This window comes from Cygnus olor, chromosome 2 (assembly GCF_009769625.2).
Source record: "Cygnus olor isolate bCygOlo1 chromosome 2, bCygOlo1.pri.v2, whole genome shotgun sequence".
Lineage (NCBI taxonomy): Eukaryota > Metazoa > Chordata > Aves > Anseriformes > Anatidae > Cygnus > Cygnus olor.
In genome coordinates this window covers 39,005,024-39,026,784 of record NC_049170.1, presented here as the reverse complement: position 1 = coordinate 39,026,784, position 21,761 = coordinate 39,005,024, and the positions used below count along the sequence as shown (strand labels likewise).

Below are 21,761 nucleotides of genomic sequence, written 5' to 3'. Positions count from 1 at the left end.
AAAGTTACTAACTATGAATATAAAAAAGACAACTGCATGACTCCAGACTTAATTACATTTGCGTTGTCTGTCATAGCCTTTCTGTCTGTGCAATTCTTTTGAAATACTGATATCCTTGCCTTCTCCATTCTTGGTTCTCATTCATGAAGCTGGGGGACTGAATTCTTGTTACCATTGGTCCATTCTTAGTCACAAAGAAGAAAATGTTCCTATTATGAATTTGAATTCAAACCCTTAAAAATAAATTCACTAAATGAAGTAAATGAGTGCTTAATACACACATTTTAAACCAGTATAATATCAGCTGCACAAAGATTTTGACAGTACAGGAAAGTCATCAAAGGATATTTAAAAGTCACATTCCTAAAAATATTGCTGCACTATCAAAATATCATTGGAAGATATTCTGCAGCTTTTTGTTGTTAAATTTTTACACTTCTTTAACATTTAATATTTTAAAACATTTTTAACATTCTAAAAATATTAACATTTTAAAACTTCTTTTCAACATTAATCTTTTTTTCTTTAAAAATTTTTAAATAATTAACATTTTTTTATCATTTACAGTTTACACTCAATGAAAGTGACTGTATGCCCTCTGAGACATACACCAGCTGTGTATTCACATGTTCTTAGTCCAGCCAAGATTTTTCTGCTATTAATTTCTAATGTAGTAATGTCTAGAGCAATGTATCTGTACTGCTGCTTAATTTTGGTGACCAATAAAAGGTGGTGGAACAACTAGATTTTCAGGGTGTTCATGATACATACCCTTTATCTACTTTTTCCAGGAGAAAAAAAAGGAGACCATTTCTTTCTTGTGGCACTATCACGGATTTTCGAAGGTGTTTAATAAATATTTTTCTCTCTAGTTCAGAGACCATGGGATCACCAGCAAATGGAGTCAGGAGACTGTATTTTTCTGGTCTGCTTTGTGACCACATGTCTCTCAGCATCTCAGTCCTCTCTTTTTAACTTGGAATTCCTTGACACATTCTGTCTTTTTACTTACATTTTAAATTTTTGTATAAACATATGAGAATATAGGCCCTAACTTGAAGTAGAGTTTTTTTTGATGCTAGTGAAAAACAACAAATAAACTAAATACTGTTCTGAGATTTTAAGAAAAACTTTTTCTGAGAAACAGTTCTGAGAAATTTAATAATGGGATTTTCCTGAGGTAAATGAATGTCTATTTACAGTATAGCTAAATACACTGTCTTGTTATATGAAGTGTAAAAAGTACAATAGTAGGTAGAACTGCACTTAAGTTTGCTTTACTCCTCTTGTTATAATATGATTAGGACATTTCAAAGGTAACTACTGACCTTTTACAGCACTTTTTTTTTTTTTTCCCAAAAAAAGAACAGTACAAAGAGTACATTAAAAAAAATTTACACCTACATTATTAATTTTTAATTTGTTCTTCTCTCTCCTTTGTAGGTGTCCAGAGATATGATAAAGGACAGCTCTACTCCGTCTTCGAGCTGAATCGAAATGTGACCCAGCTCTTCCTCTTCCTCTCCATTTTTCTGTAGAACAGAAGTGAGAGTCCATTAAACATCAGAAAATGACACTTCAGCCTTTGAGAGTTGAACTATTGACATTTTAGAATTTGCTAGAAATAGGATTGAATATTTTTATACCTTTACACCTTTTTATACACCTATATATACATTTTCTTGGTTTTACTTAATGTTTTGCAGTTAAGAAAACAAAATCCCTCTCCTGAAGGGCAAATAAAAGTCACTGTTAGGTTTTAAAAGTCAAATGTCTTCACTCAATTCAGACACAATTAATTCCATCATATGATTTCATAGATAAGTTTACTGGTTCAGAAGATTACTGACAAGCATCAAGAGTGCCTAGGATTAACCACTTCAAGACAAACAAACAAACAAAAATAACAATTTACTTTCTCCTTTTGTGGTCTACTTTACAAAACTAAGACTTGTACTTGGCCTGCATTATATCAGAATGTGTTAATTTGCAAGCTTTCTCATTAGTAATATTCAAATTTTAATTTGAGTCTTTTAGATTTCTAATTTTCCTTCCACATGGTCACTGTCATAATCATTTGACATGTGTTTTTTTTTTGTGACATGAAATCTATTAGGGTAAAAACTGGATACTGTTTTCAAAAGATTTTATTATTTTTTTTTTCAGATATCTGTAATTGTCAGTCATGGGAAAAAAAATTGTTCTTGCTTATACAGCAGTAAATTCAAGGTAACTCCACTGACTCTGACGGAATTACAGAGAATTGACACCAGGGTAAATGAAAGCAGACATTTTGCAATGTGTCAGGATTCAGAAAAAAAGAAATTGTGGGAATAAAGGAAGAAGCTGCCTGTCAAACAGGTTTAATTAAAGTCAGCTCAATGCATACAAATTAGGGAGAAGGGGGAGCAGGGGGAAAACAAACAACACATTCAGTACAGTCTGAAATTAACAAGAAAAATAGCTACATCTTGAAACCTGCCTATGAAAATCAAGAAAGATTGGGATTATAGAAAATTGGTGCATTTTTGTCTCTACAAAAAAGAAGCATAAATAAAGAAAAGCTATAAGAAACAAAACTTTCTAAACTTCTTAGTGAAGAATGCTTCATTTAATTCATGCAAGAGACCTCTCCAGATGAGGATTTTTTACATGTCAGTGAGGAGGAGAAGGGGTAAAAAAATTAAAAATATACATGTTAAAAAAGCTGCACTGCAAAACGAAATTACTCAAAAGAAAGCTGGGGAAGGTGGAAGAAGAAGCCCCATACTTCATACTGCAGCTTCCTTATCTCCATTTTCTGTCTACAAAGCATAAAAATGCCAGAAACAAAGAAACATAAGACAAATTTGGAAAATGCTCAAAAAAAAAAACAAAACTTTTTTCTTTTAAACTTCCATCTCTCAATTATCAAACCATTTAAAACACGAACTAAATTTTTAAAATGTTCTTAAATTGTGGGTGAGTGCAGACTGCTTATCCACTTCTCTGAGCAAAAAATCTGAATTTGTTGAATTGGGTCTCCACTGTAGGGTTGGATAGCTGTACATATTTTTGCCATTTCAGTTTAAAATCTTCTTTAACACTTGCAGGCTTCCTTTTCTTAGCTTTCTCAACCTAAATTGTCATGCTAGATGAAGCCATTCAATTTAGTCTGCTGCCTCTCCAGGTAGTCAATAACGCATGCTTCAGACATGCTATCAGACATGTTGAGAAAGCAAGAAAATATCTTTGCCCAGTTTTTGGCAAGCAACATTTTCAGGACTCTTCCACCAAATGTTTTGTTCTCACAATCCCTTGTATTTAATACCTCTTAGGTCTTTAACCTACAAAGCACAAGATAGTCTACCCCAGTAGGTGGTGGATACAACAGCCTATGTGCATTGAGATCCATGCTGAGTCACGTTGCATAAAACAGGCACAGTGCCTTCAGGCAGAGTTTCTTTGAGTATTTTCAGCAACCCCAACAATGCAAGGCTTTTCTAGCATAGTAGTCCATTCAAGCAGGTCCTTTTTCCAGAATAACATACAATATTCAAGATGTGGATACACAGTCGCTTTATGTAATACCAAAATAATGCTGTCAGTTTTGTTCCTAATGGCTCCTAAATTTAGATTTGCCTTTTTTTTTTTTTTTGTTAACCCATTGAACACTGAGCTGAAAACTATCCACAACTCCAACATCTATTTCCAGAATGGTAAACATTACTACAGACATAATCAAAGTATGTACAGTCAGGTAAGACTATTTTTTCCTATGTATTACTGATGCTGATTTTACACTTTCTGTCCACTCTTTAAATAAAAGTTCCTTATAAGATTTTCAATTTTATGTGCCAATGATCTTATAATATTTTGGTTTAGATGGATCCCATCTCTCCTACATAAGTTTACCATTCCAGCTAATAAGAATTCTGTATTCATTAACCTACTCAGGCTGTGGGGCTTGATATGGCACTTAGAATGACAGTAGTCGTATGTTTGCACAGCCAGTTACTTCTATCACAAACTGGTTCCATAATTTCTAAAGGATTAATGCTACATTTATATTAATAGAAGCCATTCAAGTCCTAGAGACAGCAAAACAAAGATAGAAAAGGAAAGTGTAAAATTCCTTACAAATTACTGATATTTTTTCCCTTAAGCAGAAAAAAAGATTTTTTATTGCTGTTATTAAAAGTGAAAAAAACGAATTCCCTAAGCTGATATGATGTCATCAGACAATGTAATTGTTAGAGCTATGTTCTAGCTTGTAACATAAAACAATGAATGACGTTTGTGAATTCTCCTGCTTCTGACCTTTCCAGTACCTTTAGGAAAAGAGGCAATCCTGATCCCAACTAAACTACTTTTTTCACCAACTGTCTTGATGTGTGTGCAATTATTATCTGTAAACTTCATTCTTTTCCATACTTAATTTACTGATCAGTATTCTGAAGGAGACAATTTTTAAATACCAGTAATAAACAGCTGTATATTAAAAAACAAAACAAAACAAAAAAAAACTGCTATGTACCTGACAGATTTACTTTCCTTTCGATGGATGTTAGACAAAAAGACACCACAGTGAATCCAACCAGCAGAAAGGCACTTTAAATGCTGCTGTTTTATTTTTATCTTGTGCTTAAAATCAAAAGGATTTCTCATCTCCCCAAGTACTGTAAGAAACCAGTGTTTTAAAAAAAGCTGTTTGGGGGTTCTATTGCCTGGCACTTTTATACACTCCTTCCTTTGTGATGATAATCCCCCCCCAAATAGGTGTTAAAAAGGATGTTTTGCAATTTAGTCTTAACTCCCCTTTTACTTGATGAGAAATGTGGTAATATGATTTTTAACTCTCTTGATGTCCTTTAATGCCTTATTTTTTTTTTTTCTTCTTTAACGAGATTAGCTATAGCAACACAATCATCACATATGACAATCTCGGAAGTCTTTTCCGAGAAAAGAAACTAACAACAACCCCTCTCTGCCAATCTTACCACTACTCTTATAACAGCTTGAGAACTCATAGACTTGTCAGGCACATGAAAAGCACCAGAAAATGCAAATGCCTTTGTAGCCAATGACTTTTTTGTTTTATAAAAACATGATATATCAAGCTTACACTTAATAGAAAGTGGAGGTTTAAGTCTTTTCTTGTCCTTTTGAAAAAAGTCACAAATTATGATATGCTCCACTACGCTTGTGCTGCCTTAACAACACAATACAAGAGAACCTTATTTACTGACCAAATTCAAACCTAACCTATGTCTGCTCTCCTTCAAATCACAACTGAGTAGTCAGAGCATAGCACTGGATATTCCTTGGAAAGCAAATCCATCCCATACATTCAGATACATGTTAATCTTGAGCCATAGACTCATGCAATCTATAGTAAGTAACTCCAATGTGACCCAGAAACGTTACACTCACTCCATAGTAGATATGCTGTGGCATGAGGGAGATCATGAAATTGATGTCTTTTCATAAAGTGAACCTGCTCAAGCCATAAATGTTGCACACTACTGGCAAAAAAAAAAAAAAAAAAAAAAAAGTCTCATCCTTGATATTTTTCTTATGGCATTAATTTGTATCCCTCTGAAACAACTACATTCACATTTTTCCTCAGGTTATGTATTATTACTAAAAAAAGAAATAAATAAAAAAGAAAAAAAAGTAAAAAGGAAGGTGGGGAGGGAGGGAGGAAGGGAGGAAGGAAGGGAGAAAAGATGATTTTGAGGAACACAGGATAAAGCAATATGAAAAGATTTTGAACAAACAGGAAAAAAAAGTCAAAAAAAGAGGCTGTAAGGAAGGCTGGTATGAGTTTTTCTAGGTTTTTAAAAATCTTTCACTAACTTTAAGGTATTATTCTCCAGGGTACACCACACCAGCAATTATCAATATAGAGAAAACTGATACAAACCTGCTTTGTTATTAATGACAGAATAAAAGCACTACCATGGGCAATATGCTGCAGGAGGTCTGTTAGTTTCATGACATATTCCTTCTGTCAACAACAGTCAAATATTCACAGAACTATTAGCTGTATGGTGGATCCAGGTTAGCCTCTAGCCACTTTTTTCCTCTGTTAACTGATTAACTGATTCAATGAGAAAACGTACTTAATGCACATAACAGCTGAAAAGCTCTAAATATTATTACAAAATATTTTCAAAGGGACTAATTTTTACACAGAAACAAATGTATGATCTTCATCATTTCAATATTACACCTTCAGAGAACAATAAGAGAAAAGAAGCAATGGTATACATTACTCCTTGTCTCATGGATTGGAAAGACTTTTAAACAGCAGTAAGCTTAATGAGATAAGCTGCTGATTCTTCCATCATGAAGAATTAGGAGGTGGAGGAAATACACACAAAGACCAGGGATTTCTCTTTCTCTCTACCTCCACTTTGGTTGTTGAAGGGTGTGCATTCCCAAATAAATATATTTTTTTATTTTTATTTTTTTATTTTTCCCAGAAGCTGGTATTTAGACATATTTCATAAAATTCAGAATTGAAACAAAAATAAAAATCCAAGTAGGTGCATCTTTCTTTGACTACTTCTAACAATAGACTGAGATCCAACAGAACAAGGAAGATAAACTGATTTTAAGCTATTTCTGTTTGTTAATATTACTGCCTTCTCCCAGGTTTTACCTGAAAAGTTGCAAAATCACTAATAAAATAAAATACTCCAACTCAAAAAAACTATTTCATAACTGCATTAAAATAGTTTATTCACCAACCCATTACTACACATTTATAAAGCGTTATCTCACTAGGGGAAATGTTGTCATTTTGATTATGCCACTAAATTTGAAGCATATCTTCTAATTTATCTGAAGTGACTACTGATATGTAATTATACACAACAAAATTTATTGTTAAATAATTTTTGCTGGGTTACTAATTTTTCAGCTTTTTTTTTTTTGACATCTTTTATTTCCTGATTCTTTAAGTCATTGAGAAACTTTTCATTGACATCCACAAGTGTCTCCCTGTACATTAATATAATTTAAGGCCATAAATTCAATGAATTTAAAGTGCCCCATTCTATCCCCCCTTTTAATTCCATGATAATGGAATGATTAATGATTAATTAATGAAATGATTAATGATTAATTCACATACTTTACTTACTGATATTTTGCCCCCCAAAGTGTTTAATTTAATATATTTTTTTATTTCTAATCTGAAGTGGTGGTAGTTTCACACTCATTGATGTTTTTACATATTAATTAAATAAATGATTTGCACAGAAGTGTTAATACAGTATAAACTTGCTCATTTGGAAGGTTAAAATGAGAATAAAATCACCTGAGTAATTTCTACCTTGTAATGAAAGCAAGAGTTTTGACAAATAAGGACTTGTTTTCTTAATACATTTATCTACAATTCAGAACTAGATCAGTCACCTATAAAAGCATTTTGTGGACAGGACAATTTGTCCAAAAGTAAGGCATGGGAGAAAAACAGTTGTTTGTTTGTTTCGTTTTACTTTTAAAGTTAGTTTAAAGGGCTAAAATGCATGTAAGTTCAAAAACCTGTCTGTTTTTATGTGGTCAATGAAACACCTACAAACTCTGATTTCTTCTCAAGGAATGAAATTTTCAGATATGATAATGACAGGTGATAAAACTGTTTTACAACCTTAAAACTGTCTTTGCTACGGCTAGGCAGAACTTGCTTTTAACAGACATTACTTACGGAGTCCTTGTAGGACCTCAAAGTCGCTCTGAGGAGCCACTGCATGAACTACATTCAGTATAGCTGCAAATATAAGTGAATTCTGCAAATGTTCCTGCTACCCTTACTTGTGTTTCTGAAGACAGAGTACATGTACAATACACTTCCTAGTTCACATAGTCTCCTAATTAATAAAATGTAACAACCAGGCTATGTCTAGGTCTGTGAAAGTCTTAAGTTTATTTACAAGGTTCTGCAAAGCTAACTCCCTCCACCTATCCCCCAAAACACAAACCATAACATACTACACACACAACTTTGAAGATCTCTTCTAATTGGCAATGCACATACTGAACACATTTGTGGTTTCTTCCGTGACGTCTGCTGTCAGTTTTACGTTTGAACTAGCAAACTCTGAAAGGAAAATCTGAAGATATTTTCCACTGTCTGTCCTCAACATATTCCAACAACCAGAAAACCACCAAGCTGAAAACCAAAACAAACAAAAAACTCCTACAAAACTCATCTTTTGATAACTTGTCTTTTAAAGATCTAGGGATGCTTGCATGAGTTTATCCAGGAAATAGTGAGTCAAATGGTTGCTAATGCATTTATTCTCTCACCCTTCCAAGATATTCTCCAGAGTACATGCTGCCTTCTCAACATCTCCACATTCATTTGCTTAAGAATGAATGTTTGCTTTTATTTTTTTTTTTTTTTTTCTCTCTCTCTCTACATATACTGCAAAGGACATTTCTCCCTCACCTCCAGTACATATCCTTATGTCTCTAGGAGCTGCTGGAATAAAACCACCATTTACTTTTAAAACGTGGTATAATGCTAAAGTAATGGCCATGAAGATCAATACTTCTAAGGGTTCAAGACTCAAATACAACATATTTGCTTGCATAGAGAAGGTGCAAAGGTATATGCTCACACGTATCTGAGGAAACAAGGAGCAGAAAGACAGCTCTATATGCATCTCCTAGGTGTTTGCACTCATGCACTGTGCAAGAGGAAAGCAGGTTCTCCTTACTGAGGACAAGAGATTCGGACTCTTCCTATTCTGATGGTCAGCCAGGAACAAAGTCACCCTTAAGAAGATGTAACAGAGTCATTGCAGAACAAGGGTTTCCACTACACGTAGTTCCTTTGAGCAGAGGAGTCAAACTATTCTGCTATCTCACCTCCTGCACTGACACAAGTGCATGATGTTCCATGCATCCTGAAACAATTCTACCTGCTTTAAGTAATGAATATCTAGGTGACAGTACATCCCCTTCTAAATACCCTGCCTCCTGACAGGCATAATGTGTTTTAAAACTAAATTTTGTGCTCTGAATATTCACTGCTGTAGCTTGAACTATCAAGAAGTAGCTCAGAACAATTAAGCAGAACAAATCAACCTGCATGTTGCAGAATTTATTAGAAGAGACCACCCTTGCCCTCAGCAGACATTTTTTTTACACAAAAATACGGAATGTAAAATGGTTGGCATACGGTATTTCACTTTGGCATACTGAAAAGAACCACCACTCCCTCCAACAAACAACGTGTAATCAAAATAAATCTGTCTTCTTAGAAAGAATTAATAGGAAGTCAGAAAAGGCTCACCATTTAAACCATAACACTGCAGCTTAGTTTAATCTATGGTGGGAAAAGGTGTCCAGCTTTTCATTCACAATTATTACTGGGATAAGAACATCTTTTTCAACAGGAAGGCTAACCTGGCAGGGAAGCCTTTCAACTAGGAACGATGGGAGGAGAATATGATGACATATTTCCTGGGGGGGGGGGGAGGGGGGGGCAGGTAATTGGGAATAAACCCATGCACTAGGACAGGAGGAGGGCCAGCTAGCAGGCAAGCAGTTTGCCAGGCAAAACCTGGAGGTTTTGGTAGCTACCAAGACGAGCATGGGCAAACAATGTGCCTGGTGGTAAAGAAAGCCAACAACACTGTGGGCTGCATTAGAAAGAGAGTTGCCAGCAGGTTAGGGGAGGTGATCTCCTCAGTACTAGTGAGATTCATCGTAAATGCTGGTTCCAGGTCTGGGCTCCCCTTTAACAGGACAGAAATGGACACACATTAACACAGTGAGTTCAGCAAAGGGCCACAAAGATGGCTAGGTGTTTGGAGCATCTAACACATGAGGAGATGTTGAGAGAGCTGGGACTGATCAGTCCAGGGCAGAGAAAGGCCAGGAGGAAAAATAATGTGCATAAAAACCTGATAGGGGGAAATAAAGAGGAAGCCAGACTTTACTTAGTGGTACCTAGTGAAAGGATAAGAGGCCATGGGCACAAACTGAATACATGAAATTCCATTTAAACATAAGGATTTTTTTCTTCCACTTTGTAGACAGTCATATATTGGAACAGGTTGCCCAGAGAAGTGGTAGAGTCTCCATCCTTGGTAATACTCAAGACACATACTAAGTGACCTGTTCTAGCTGACCCTGCTTTGAGTAGGTGATGGGAATTGGTGTAGACATTCTCCAGAGGTTCCTTCCCACATTAAATATCAGGTGATTCTCTGGTTAATATTTATTACATACATTTTTTTATACTAATGCTGGAGTATATTTCTACAACAAACTTACAGGTAGGGCAACAAATGCAGTGCTGAAACCAAGCTGACAATATTGAAAAGATGAGGGCTCTAAGAACATTGCCATGAAATAGGGAGCATGAGATAGCGATGGAGGGAAGGATGGTAAATTAAGTTTTAAAACAAAACAAAACAAAATCAAAAACATATAAGAGTTGCTGATTGTCACAGCACCTCTTAAGGACTGTCATACACAAGTTTTTCCCTTGATCTTATATGAAAGTTTCAGGACAAAGTCCTCTCTAATCATTGCATGATAGGACAAATTTCACTGGAAACTTATACAGAGGAAGAAAAGAGAAAATCTGTTAAATTTGTATTTAAAATGAGACATTCAAAAGAAAAGGTCACAGACAGTGTCTGACATTTGGGCTGAGTAAAGGAAAATCAGGCAAAAAAGTGGACTTTTGCAGTCATGTTGGCACAAAGGAGCAACTGAAGTTGTGTGAACGCATGAGATAAAATAGATAAATGTGCTGCAGAAAATCAAAGGGAAAATCAAACAAATATCTCCTTATAATAGAACCATAAGTTAAATCATGGTTTCAACATGAGTAACAAGGGAAGTAACAACTAGGGATCAGGAAGAACAACCAGGATCAGAGTGTACCACACAAGGCAGACAAACGTCATTAGTCAAAAATTTATAGCAATTCTTAAAACTCAAGCCGCCAACACAGAGCAAAAAACTGAATGGGCATTTGCTGGTGTAATGCAAGTCTGCACGAGTATGTTCACAGTCAGAACATGGTTGGGATCTAGAAGGAATATTAATTTTTAAATGTGTAACAGCAAACATGAGTTAAAATCTGCTTAGATTTTCAATTTAACATGAACCCACATCAAAAGCTGGAGACCATTTTAATCCATCCTAAGCTAAGCATTACAGCTACAAAATGTTTAACAGATAAACAATAGTTAAATAACAATAATCATCATCATTCCTACACCTATTTCAAACTATCACTGGTATATTAAATGTGATTTCTCAGTGTATCCTGAAAATTTGCATCTCTCATAATGTAAATAATTAGCCTTTAGAGAACAGATGTTCAGACAATTTCTCTTCTGCATGATCCTATACCATGTTTTAATAAACAATTTTCCTAAAACTTTCATAAGTGTAAGGTTTCTTGTCTAAAGAAAGAATTAGATAAAATGTATTATATATTTTAAATATTTTACTTCAACATGAAGTGATTGGTTGAAGTTGTATGTGAGGGGAATCTGCAAATATACTTGGTATTTCTTTAGGGACCCAGGAGTTGGACTCAATGATCCTTGCGGGTCCCTTCCAACTCAGATATTCTATGATTCTATGATTCTTCCATCTTTCAGCTCAGAAATTCTGAGACATATTCTCTGTAAAAAATGAAGAATGTAAAATCCCTCAATTATTCAGGGTTGAAAAGTGAAGATGAAATTATTTGTCGAACTGTAAAGAGGAGGCAGACATTGTTAGAATAAATATTGAATTAAGAATTTTCATCAACGCAGGGAAACATAACATTTCCAATCTTGAATACTAAGAAGTTATAAAAGAAAGCTGCATTACAATTCCTTGTAAATATCATTTTTATTGAAAAACTAATATTAAAGAGCAGCAAAAGTTGAATACAAATTGTTAGATTTCCAAAGAATAAATTAATATATGATCTGGAAGGACAGATCATATATTAATTTATTCTTTGGAAATCTAACAGGTCTCTGATTTAACAGTGTGCATGAGAGAGAGTTCAAGTAGCTGTGACTCTCAAAAACTACATTCTTATCAATATTGGTTTCAATTCACACAAACCTTCCTTTTTGTCTTCTGCCGCAATCTTCACTTTTGTGTCTGTTATATCTTTGAAAGAGGCCAGAAAGAGTACTACATCTCCTTTCTCATTCTTTATAGGAACAATATCCAATAGGCACCAGAATGAAGACCCTGTAAGGATAAAAATGAATTTAATTCAAACAGCTGTCTTTTAGCAGAGAGAGGAGAAAAAAAAAAAAAAAAAAAAAAAAGTGAATCACTAAATCTACAACTAATGCAATTGTAAAAAAAAAATATCTTATTTAGGAGGTCAGTTGTCAGGAAATCACAGATGTTCAGCTCATGTAAATCTGTTTGCATCATTGGTTGAAGCTCAGTAATACTGCTTTCTCTGGAAGTAAGGCATTAATTTAAATGCAAAATTTATCTGTGGGGATCATTAATAGAATTTAATGAAACTGCTTACTCCTCTGATACCATGCTTTCCTTTGAACTCTCAACTGATGTTGCTTATTTCACTGGAATAGCTTTCACTTTGTTAACTTGACATCTGAAGCTTCCAGGTTTACTATAAAATCATTTTACTTTAATCATCTTGCTTGATACTCATTAAAATCTCTTGACAGGAGACCTGATAGTCAGAACATCATTTCACTAATTCAAAGGTATTTAAACTAATCAGACATCAGACTTAGAATAGAAAGTGTAAATGCTTGATTCAAAGTAACTTAAGCTAAGAAAGAATTAACTCCTCGCATCTTACAGGTAATATTTATAATACAAGAAATCTTCTGTAAAATTAATATCAGCTATCTTACTATATATAAAGGTCAGCTCGCTAAGGTGTTAATTAGACAACACTGAGATTGCCAATATTTTTAATTTTTGCCAACCTTTCTCTTCCCAGATCTGGTAAATAATTGTACCACTTTCAATAGTTATTTTCACTGATTTTGTTACTTGTCATATTTGCAAGGTATGTTGTTCAATTCCAGTGGAAACATTTATAGGTCTGCCATTAACACAGGTGACTTGGAACAGAAGATAATGAATGTTATGTGCTAGGAGTATAATGGAGATTTCAGTAAGCACCCTGAATCCCAATCCCATCCATTCTGGGACAATTCAGCCCAATGCCAGGTTTTGTGTTTTTCAGTTTTTGGCTATTAATACTTCCTATCTCCAATTATCCTTCTCCTCCTATTATTTGCAAGATGTATAATTACTGTTACAGCATTTTTGTTTGTTTGTTTGTTTTTTAGTTTTAAATTACCTTCTTGGAGATTTCTTTATGTTTCCATATTCATTTTCATCCCCAACAGACTGCTATTAGCATTCATTTACAAGCAAAAGTATATTTTCATTCAAAAAAGAAAAAAAGAAAGAGTTCCTTCAACCACTGCTGCCACTACTGCCAAACTATCAGCTGTGCTTTGGAGATGTCCTTTGGAAGAACAAGCAGATTAGTTATTTCATCCTCTATTCTTCCTTCTGAGCTCTGCAGTCTTGAAAATGAACTGAACACACCAAGATCACAATTCATCTAAGTCAAATTTTCAACTGGAAGTTCTCTGTCTGTTAAAAGATGTAGGTAAGCATGGGGGGTGAAACTGCAGCTTTCCTTTGGAAGGGCCACCGAAGATGAAGGTGGAGAAGTATGTTTGAAAAGAAATTCATCTGTTCTTCTTTATCCTGGTTAAACTTCTCAAGAGGCAGGCTTTGAGAGTAACAATACTGGTTGAGTCACCAGGTAACATTTCCACTCAAGGAGTTTCCACTTTAAAGTAGAGATAGGGAGAATTGGGAACAGAAGGAAAGTAGATTGGGTAAGGACAGAGAAATTGTGTGAAAACAGACTGACTTTATATTAGGTTTAATCATTCTCATTTTGAGGTTGTAGAGAGAGAGCATCAAAGAAGCCCTTTTAAAAGAAGGTAGAACTGAAACAGAAGCAATATATTTCTACTCTTCCCTCTTTCTTTTTAATTTTCCATCCTTAATTCAAATTTATACAGACATAGCTTGTTTTATCAAAACTTTTGGGAAAAATTGCTTAGTGCTCTTACTGTCAGAAATGTTATATAGAGCCAACACCCTATCAATCTGAAGTGGTGTATTCAAAGACGAGAAGTAGCATTAAGCTATTTTACTTTATGGCTTAAAAATAGAATCAGATATATCTACAGAGTATTATTATCTACCTCTTAAACTATTCATGTTCTTTCTTTTAAAATTGTATTTTGTGCATTCTAGCAGTAGTTTCAGTTGGACAAAAAGCTGTTCTCAACTGCATCTTCTTAACAATACTAATAGCAGCCTTTTCTTTTAAACATCTGTTGAAATCTCCGGAAGTAGAAGTGTATTTTATTCTTTTAAATTGTTTCATGTCTTTTTGACACACACACACAAATAAATCATCACAGCTGTTTCAGGCAGAAAGTTAGAGATATTAGCTACATCCATATAAATCTAACTCAGTTATGCTAAGAAGCACATCTGATAACTTTATCTGAAGTGATAGATTTGTATGTTTAGGGAAGTAATTGTAACACTGTCCATCAGTTATAATTAGAAATAGAGACAAATACTTTCAGTGTTTCATGTTGTAATGTTTTTTTCTCTTTTGTTAACATGTATTTGAGTTCTTTGCTGGTGAATACTAGCCACTGAAATCATTTAATGTCATTTTCTGTTTCTCTTCAATCATATTTTCTCTCATTATCTATCCTCATTGTTCTCCTCTGTGAATGTGTGTGTGTTTTTTTTGTTTTGTTTTGTTTTATTAAGCAAAGCAAGTATGCTTAAGAAACGGTACAAACAACTAAAGAAAACACATATCCGATACACGCTTAGGATACTTCTCCCTCAAAGAGTTCTGTGTTAGTGCTTAGCATAGCAGAGTTGCAGATCTTGACATTACTTATACACTCAACCTTTAGAAGTTCAAAGTTTACTTTTTGGGGGTTTCTGCCATTACTCTGACGTGTGCAAATATATATGAAATACTCTTCCAGACTAGAGGAGATGACCCAGTTTAAGCCAGGACTAGATCAGTATGTGCTTGCACTCTGTCAAGAACAGAAGTGTGCCCCATTTCACTCTAGATGAGCATTCTTGGAAAAATGTACTTACCCAATGCAATCAATTATACAGCTTTTACTGAAAGCCAACACTGTAGAATGCTATAAGCCAAAATAAGAACTTTCTACTCACTGAGAAAAGTAATGCCCTATTCAGTTATAGTTCTTTTGAGTGCACTCATCTGTGAGGAAGAAATTTCTTCCCTGCTTCAGGTGGTGCACACAAAGGTTTTCTGTATTGCCAGGAGTTGTCTATCAAAGACATTTCTTTTGGAGGTTTATTTATATACAGACCTTTATTGCTCCAAGCCACTACTCTTTGAGGAAGAGTCTAATCTTTCTCTTGCATTATGAACTGAACGTTCAAAATATATTTTAATATCCTCAAGGCTTATATAAGCATATCTCAGGAAAGAAGAAAAGAGACCAAATGAAGCATAATCTTATCACAAAGCAATTTGGCTATAGTCCACCTTTCATGTATACATAAAAAAGAGAGTGCTTTATGGTCACTCTCTCACTCTCCATTTCTACCTTTCCTCATTCTGACAGTTAGAAGTCTCCTTAGACTGAAATCAAAACAAAGGTCAACAGGGCCCGGAATTTAAAAGGGAGATTTGATAAAAAACCCTTGCCATCATAGCACCAATAACCTTTAGAACCAAGTATTCCTGTTACTAGAAATTAAGGTCTGCTTAAACCAAGGAACAAACTCAGACTGTTAACCTTATTCATGAGCTATGTCCACCCAGCATACAATAATACTTAACCAAACTTCAACGACAGCTATCCCAGATAAAGCCCATTGCAAGAGTCAGAATAGAAATCTTTGGGTATTGCAGTGGTATTATAGAAACAGAGAGGGATTATTGATGACCAGTTAATGTAAGTCTTTAATGGAATAAAAATAAATAATTTGCCCATCTCCTCTGCTTAATCAATATTTTATCTGTGCTTTTCTGCAGTAAGTATCTTCTTAGTGTAAAAAAAGGAAAGCATAAATGTCTTGCATGTTAGATAAACAAGTCTTGTGACACACACACACAAAAATCTCTTCATTTAATAATTACCATGTTGTATAACATAAAAACAAGCAGAATTAAGCTGCACAAGACATCATGTACCTGGCAGATTTTTTTTTTTTTTTTTTTTTTTTTTACATTGCAGTGCTTGATTTTAAACAGATATAAATCTAGCTTTTAAGAGAAAATGAAACAAACAAAAACAACAAAAACCACACAACTTTTTCCAGGGATTTGTTATTTAAAAGACAAAGATAAAATTATTTTTGTATGGATAACTGCAATAATGTATTGACAGGGTTGATACTAATTCTTCAGCTTTACAACATGGTCCTTCCATTTACAGAATTAATAATTGTTAGCAAAATAAAACATTGGCTTATTTTTAAGAAGTTTAGCCAGATTATTTCACCTTTTCTACTGTAGAAAGTGTGAACTCCACCACTGACAGTCCAGGATGCCAAAGGCTGTCTGGGGAAACTAAGCTAGCTTTTTTTGCTAGATTCCAAGTGCCAATGATAACATTTTGTTCTGAATGTTTTGTGATTTTGACAAGGTGTCAACACTTTGTTGAGGAGACCAAAGTGCAAAGAAGCAAACAATTCTTAAAAAAAAAAACAAAACAACAACAACAAAAAAAAACCCACAACAACAACAAACTGAACTAAACTAGAAGGGAATGTAGCTGAAAGAAAAAGTACATCTGTAATCAGAGTACTTTTTATCTTGTAAATACCAAAACTCTGACAATGATCTTTTAACATAGTTAACTCAAGGCTTTTCTACTTTAAGAAAATAAGTACCTCATTCTCCATTTTTTGCAGAAGTACATACTAACAAAATTTATCAAATTTTCCCTTGAATTCTGCTCCTGTTGATGACAGCCTATGTGCTATATCCTAGAGACAGTCTTTGATCTGACAATATTGCAAGAAAACTAACAAGAAGACATATGGAGTATCAGGTAACTGACACATATGGTCACTGATGGTTGTACTAATGCTCTCATAGCAGTAAAAAAAAAAAAAAAAAGGCTCAAGAATTTATGGCCAACAGATCATGTTTGCAATTAGTTCTCTCTGCAAATTTTAAGAGTCAACTTAAATCCCTTCCAAAAAAAATCTCAAATGAGAATACAGAGGTATCTCATGAACTTGGTTGGGGGAAAGGGAATAGGTAAAATACCTTAATAATGAGGTAAAATTATGGTTCAATATGAATAAGCAGATAACAGTCAATTTAGTGGAGCTGTGTAGTGATTTATAAACTTCCATTAAAAATCTCCCTGCACATCTCTCACATGTGGCAATAGAGCACGTGTGAGATTACTCAGATCTATCACATCTCATCAGAGAATGTGAAAATCCCCTCTCCATGTCTCCCCTTCTTTTTCAGTGACCAACTCCATCCTACACTCTGTTCCCACTACTGCTGGATAACTCATGAGCTATAGCTCATATGTCATGTTGCACAACATCTAATTTTGCTGTCATCACTGCCATGATGGAGAAAGGGAAAGGATGTTCCACTAAGAGGAGACATTCCACAGCACATCAGCCTCTTATCCTTGCCTTGCTGCAAACTTCCTATGTTAGTCAGAGAAAGACTGCTCACCACCTCAAAATCTGCATTTATTAATATGCTGACAGAGGCTGCCTCTGTTCTGGCAGCTCCTGGTTTGAATGCTTGACTTTTCCAACCTTGGTGTTCTTTTCTTTTGTATGCAACTGCTAGTACAGTCTGCTGTATACATTTTTTACTAACGAATTTATGGACTCAAGCACATCTACATTTTGGATTTGTTTACTCAGCTTTGCTATCTCTCCTTTTATAACCACTTTCTACTATCTTTTCTACTTAATGCAATTCCCTATTTCAAAATCCTCTAGTTACATACGAGTTTTCATTGAACAAAAGCAGTGAAGCTAAGCGATGCCTGTTAAAGCCGCGCATTATCCTTATGTGTGCTACTTACTTTTTGTCTGCTCTAATTTCCTTTTCCTATCTCTATCCAGATTAGAAAAGAAAACTGCATTTAAGCAGATAAGAACTTCCCTGATGTAATACATTTACCAGGTTACGTTTATAACAATTAGCAAAATACACAGGATTATTAAAAAAACTCAGTGAAGTCAACGAAACGCATTCTGTTTAAATGCAAAAGACTCCAGGGCAAATTCCTTGATACCAGCAGTCTGCAACTTACTTTCCCTCCAACTGCAATGATCGTTATTCTGTCACAGTCATAATACTACAAGTCATTTGTCAGCTAACTCCTGTGACAGCAGAAACTGAGGCAATTTATTGATCTAATTAAATATCCAATAAAGTGTTAAAAAATTATCTTAAAATATTCTTGTTACCTTACTTGTTTAATAATTATATGTCTAACCATAGACTGTTTTTACCCAGTATACTGGAAAAAAAAAATCTAAACAAAATATAGTTTCTTCAGTTTTTTCTATGTACTGTTTTGGAAAAAAGTCATGACCGATCCTTCCTGAGTAGTCTTGTCTTTCCTCTGTTCAGATGATATCAGCTTTTTTCATTATTTTGAGTTACATAATCTCTAAATAAGCAAAGTCTGCTTTCCCTTGATTATTGTATTTTTGAAATCTATTGTTAGAATTGTGTTTAGAGCCTAGGTGCATATTCTTTTTGGATTTTAACAATTCCTTGTTCAAAATGTAGACTTAATGACAGCAGCAGATATGATTTTTTAGTCTACTGAGGGGTGTACTTTTGTCACTTGGAAAAAAAAAAAAGGCAAAAAACTGACAAATTTTCTTAAGCCAGGATGACTTCTTGGATAAATGTATGTATGTATATATATACATGCATGAAAAACATGTATTTATACATACCTTTCTCCCCCAGCATCTCTCTGTTTCTCTCAAAAAGCTAACCAATATTTTTAAAATTGTGTCTGAAATTTCCGACATCAGAAGGAAGTGTCTTCCACATTGATCTAAAAACTACCATTTTTTCAAATGAAGTTATCATCTTTGAGCTTATTATTATTATATTCTCTTATAAGGAAACTTCCAAAATTACACAGAATTGTTGCTTCCTAGGAAGAATAACAACAACACAGTAATACCAAAGCAGACACTAGTACTGGTAAGCTTTCCACTTTTTCGATTCCAAATAATGAGACAGAAAAACATAAAAAAAGATATTTTTGTGCAAGACATTTTCATGATCTTGGTTTTGGTTTCCCTGCCAATGGCAGCCCCTATGAACAGAAGGGTCAGAGTTTACAGAAGAGTAGGTCTCCCAAAGGTGGAAGAAATTCTGGTTGCAGCCTCATGCTTATTCTAAACACTTTCATCAAATGTTAGTTGGAGAAATGGAAATTCTGCTGGCTATTTGTCCACTCATGTTGCAAAGGTCCATTTTAGAAACTGATAATTTATTTTCTATCACTTTTTCCATAAGGTAAGGTCAGAGATTGTTTTTGTTTGACTGCTATATCAGTGACTCTATAGCTAATGTCTAAAATTTAAGTTTTATCTGTAAATATTCATCAGCCATTTCAAACAAATTTGAGGATTTTCTGTTGAGCCCATAATTCAAGAATTTTAACCTGCTCTTGACTTTCTGCCCTCCAGCACTTTTCTAGGAGGAAAGGGACATGGCTGGGACCTGATAAAGGGTTGTGTCATGAATCTGGATTGCTATCGTCCTCCTGTCAAGTTTATGGGTTTATGCAGGAGGGTTTTGAAACATGCACTGAAAAATTACATAATGCTATAGAGAGGATTAATCTTCCCAGTTCACCATTTGAATCCATGTGAACACATGCTGTAAACAGACTCTGAGCCTTTCCATTGAGAAGAATTACAGAAACCCTGCCAGTTGGAAAGTAGTAGGTTTTAACCTTTTCGTTACTTACCTGCTCTATAAAATCACACTGTTTTTGCAATTCCCCAAGCCAAATCAATAAGATGGTTCAATACACAGTGCTAACATGAACCTCCTGCTGTTCCTCCAAAAAAAACATGGAGATACTGCAAGAACTCATTGCAATTGTTAGCATAAGAGTTGGCAATTACATTCTGCAGCATGATCCAATAAAGGTTATTGAGGACCATGAAAAAATTAAAGAAATGTCAGCAGAAGGGAGGCAGCTGACCATCAGGAGAGATGGCTCTTTGTCCTTTCTTTAACCAAACATCAGCCTAATTCATGTTGAAGTGTGGGGACAGAAGTCAACTTCTGGCTAAGCCTGATTTAAAACTTTGTAAAAAATAAAGCATAACCTATCAGCATCCTCATTGTGACCATAAAACCATAAGAAAATTCGAAGCATAGACTAACTGTTCTGACCCCAGTATCCCACAGCAAAATAAATACCTATGTCTCTTAAAATGCATGTGCAAAAAGTAGCATAATTAGATAAATCTTAAAAAATAAAAACTGCACACAACATAAACATTCGTATTAAGTACAGCTGGAAACACATTGTGCCTGTATGGAAACACAAATCTGTAAGCATCTGTAAGCAGTGAAAAGCCTGTCACTTTGTAACAATGCAATAAGCACCATGAACATCTTATATGGATTTATTTACTTACCAGTGTGCTTCTATGAGAACAAATCTTTTCACAGTGAGTTATGCTTTTAATAAATCATGTTGCTTTTGAAAGAAGCTATTAGCCAATGTCACCATGAGTGCCATCAGAATCAAGTCTCAGCACTGTCAGTTAGTAAGCAGCAGTAAGCAACTTTCTGTTGAAGTCTCATTAAATCATAGCAAAAGATCTCAGATGTTTCAGATCACACTGCACACAGGGGATTTTCCTTTTTTTTTTTTTTCCCCTCCCTTCTGAAGGTCAGCCCCTGGTTTTATCTCCTTGCAGGCTTTCACCAATTGTTTCACCCAATGCTCTACAGATTCTGAGCCAGGGATCTCCAGGGGAACAAACATCTGCCCCATTTTCCCCTTTTGCAGCTCTCACAGCAGACGCTAGGACTGTCTGCAATGTCTATGTACTTCACAGCTACACGCTGCATTTTGAAAAATGAAGTGTTTGCAGAGAAAAGAAGCTTAAATGTTTCCTGTTCTATGAAAACAGAAGAAAATAAGGACATGCCTTTAGTCTACACACACAGGTATACTGCTTTTTTAAAAAAATAACTTCCTTAATAGCACTGAGATATCCTAAGAATTTAGTATTGAGCTATATGAAAGGGAGGAAAAACAAACAAACAAAAAAGAAATAATGCTTTTATAAAGATACAAGCTATTGCTTATACGTCATATAATTGCAGTTAGCTATTACCATCAGATTCATTTTTCAGCATTGAAAATTCAGCTCTTTCTGTTTCCCCCCACTTCTCCTGTATTTTGTACTATAATTTAGATAATGTGAGCAAATCAGCTACAAATGATTTTAACTTTCTTGTTAGGCCACATTTTTAAGGTAAAGCAGCAGTGAGGTCACATTTTTATGAACTCTCCTGCCAAACAACTTGTCAAGAAAGTTCCTGTACATAAGTAACTAGACATCACTGGAAAATTGATGGTTTTGTATGGAAAATTTTAATTTTCTTTAACTGGAAAATTCTAATAAATGTCTCTCCTGTAGCTGCCAGGCTTAACATTTCCCAAAGC

General features: G+C 34.6%; 1 protein-coding gene across 1 annotated transcript in view; it reads right to left on the bottom strand.

Annotated features, from left to right (window-relative positions):
- The window catches only part of KCNH8 (potassium voltage-gated channel subfamily H member 8), a 192,288-nt gene that overhangs the window by 86,479 nt on the left and 84,048 nt on the right, over window positions 1-21,761 (bottom strand). The window contains exons 4-5 of the mRNA XM_040550428.1: window positions 12,082-12,213; window positions 1,405-1,532 (exon numbers count right to left, since the gene is read on the bottom strand). Coding sequence (XP_040406362.1) covers window positions 1,405-1,532; window positions 12,082-12,213 — 260 coding nt within the window. The remainder of the gene's footprint in view (window positions 1-1,404; window positions 1,533-12,081; window positions 12,214-21,761) is intronic.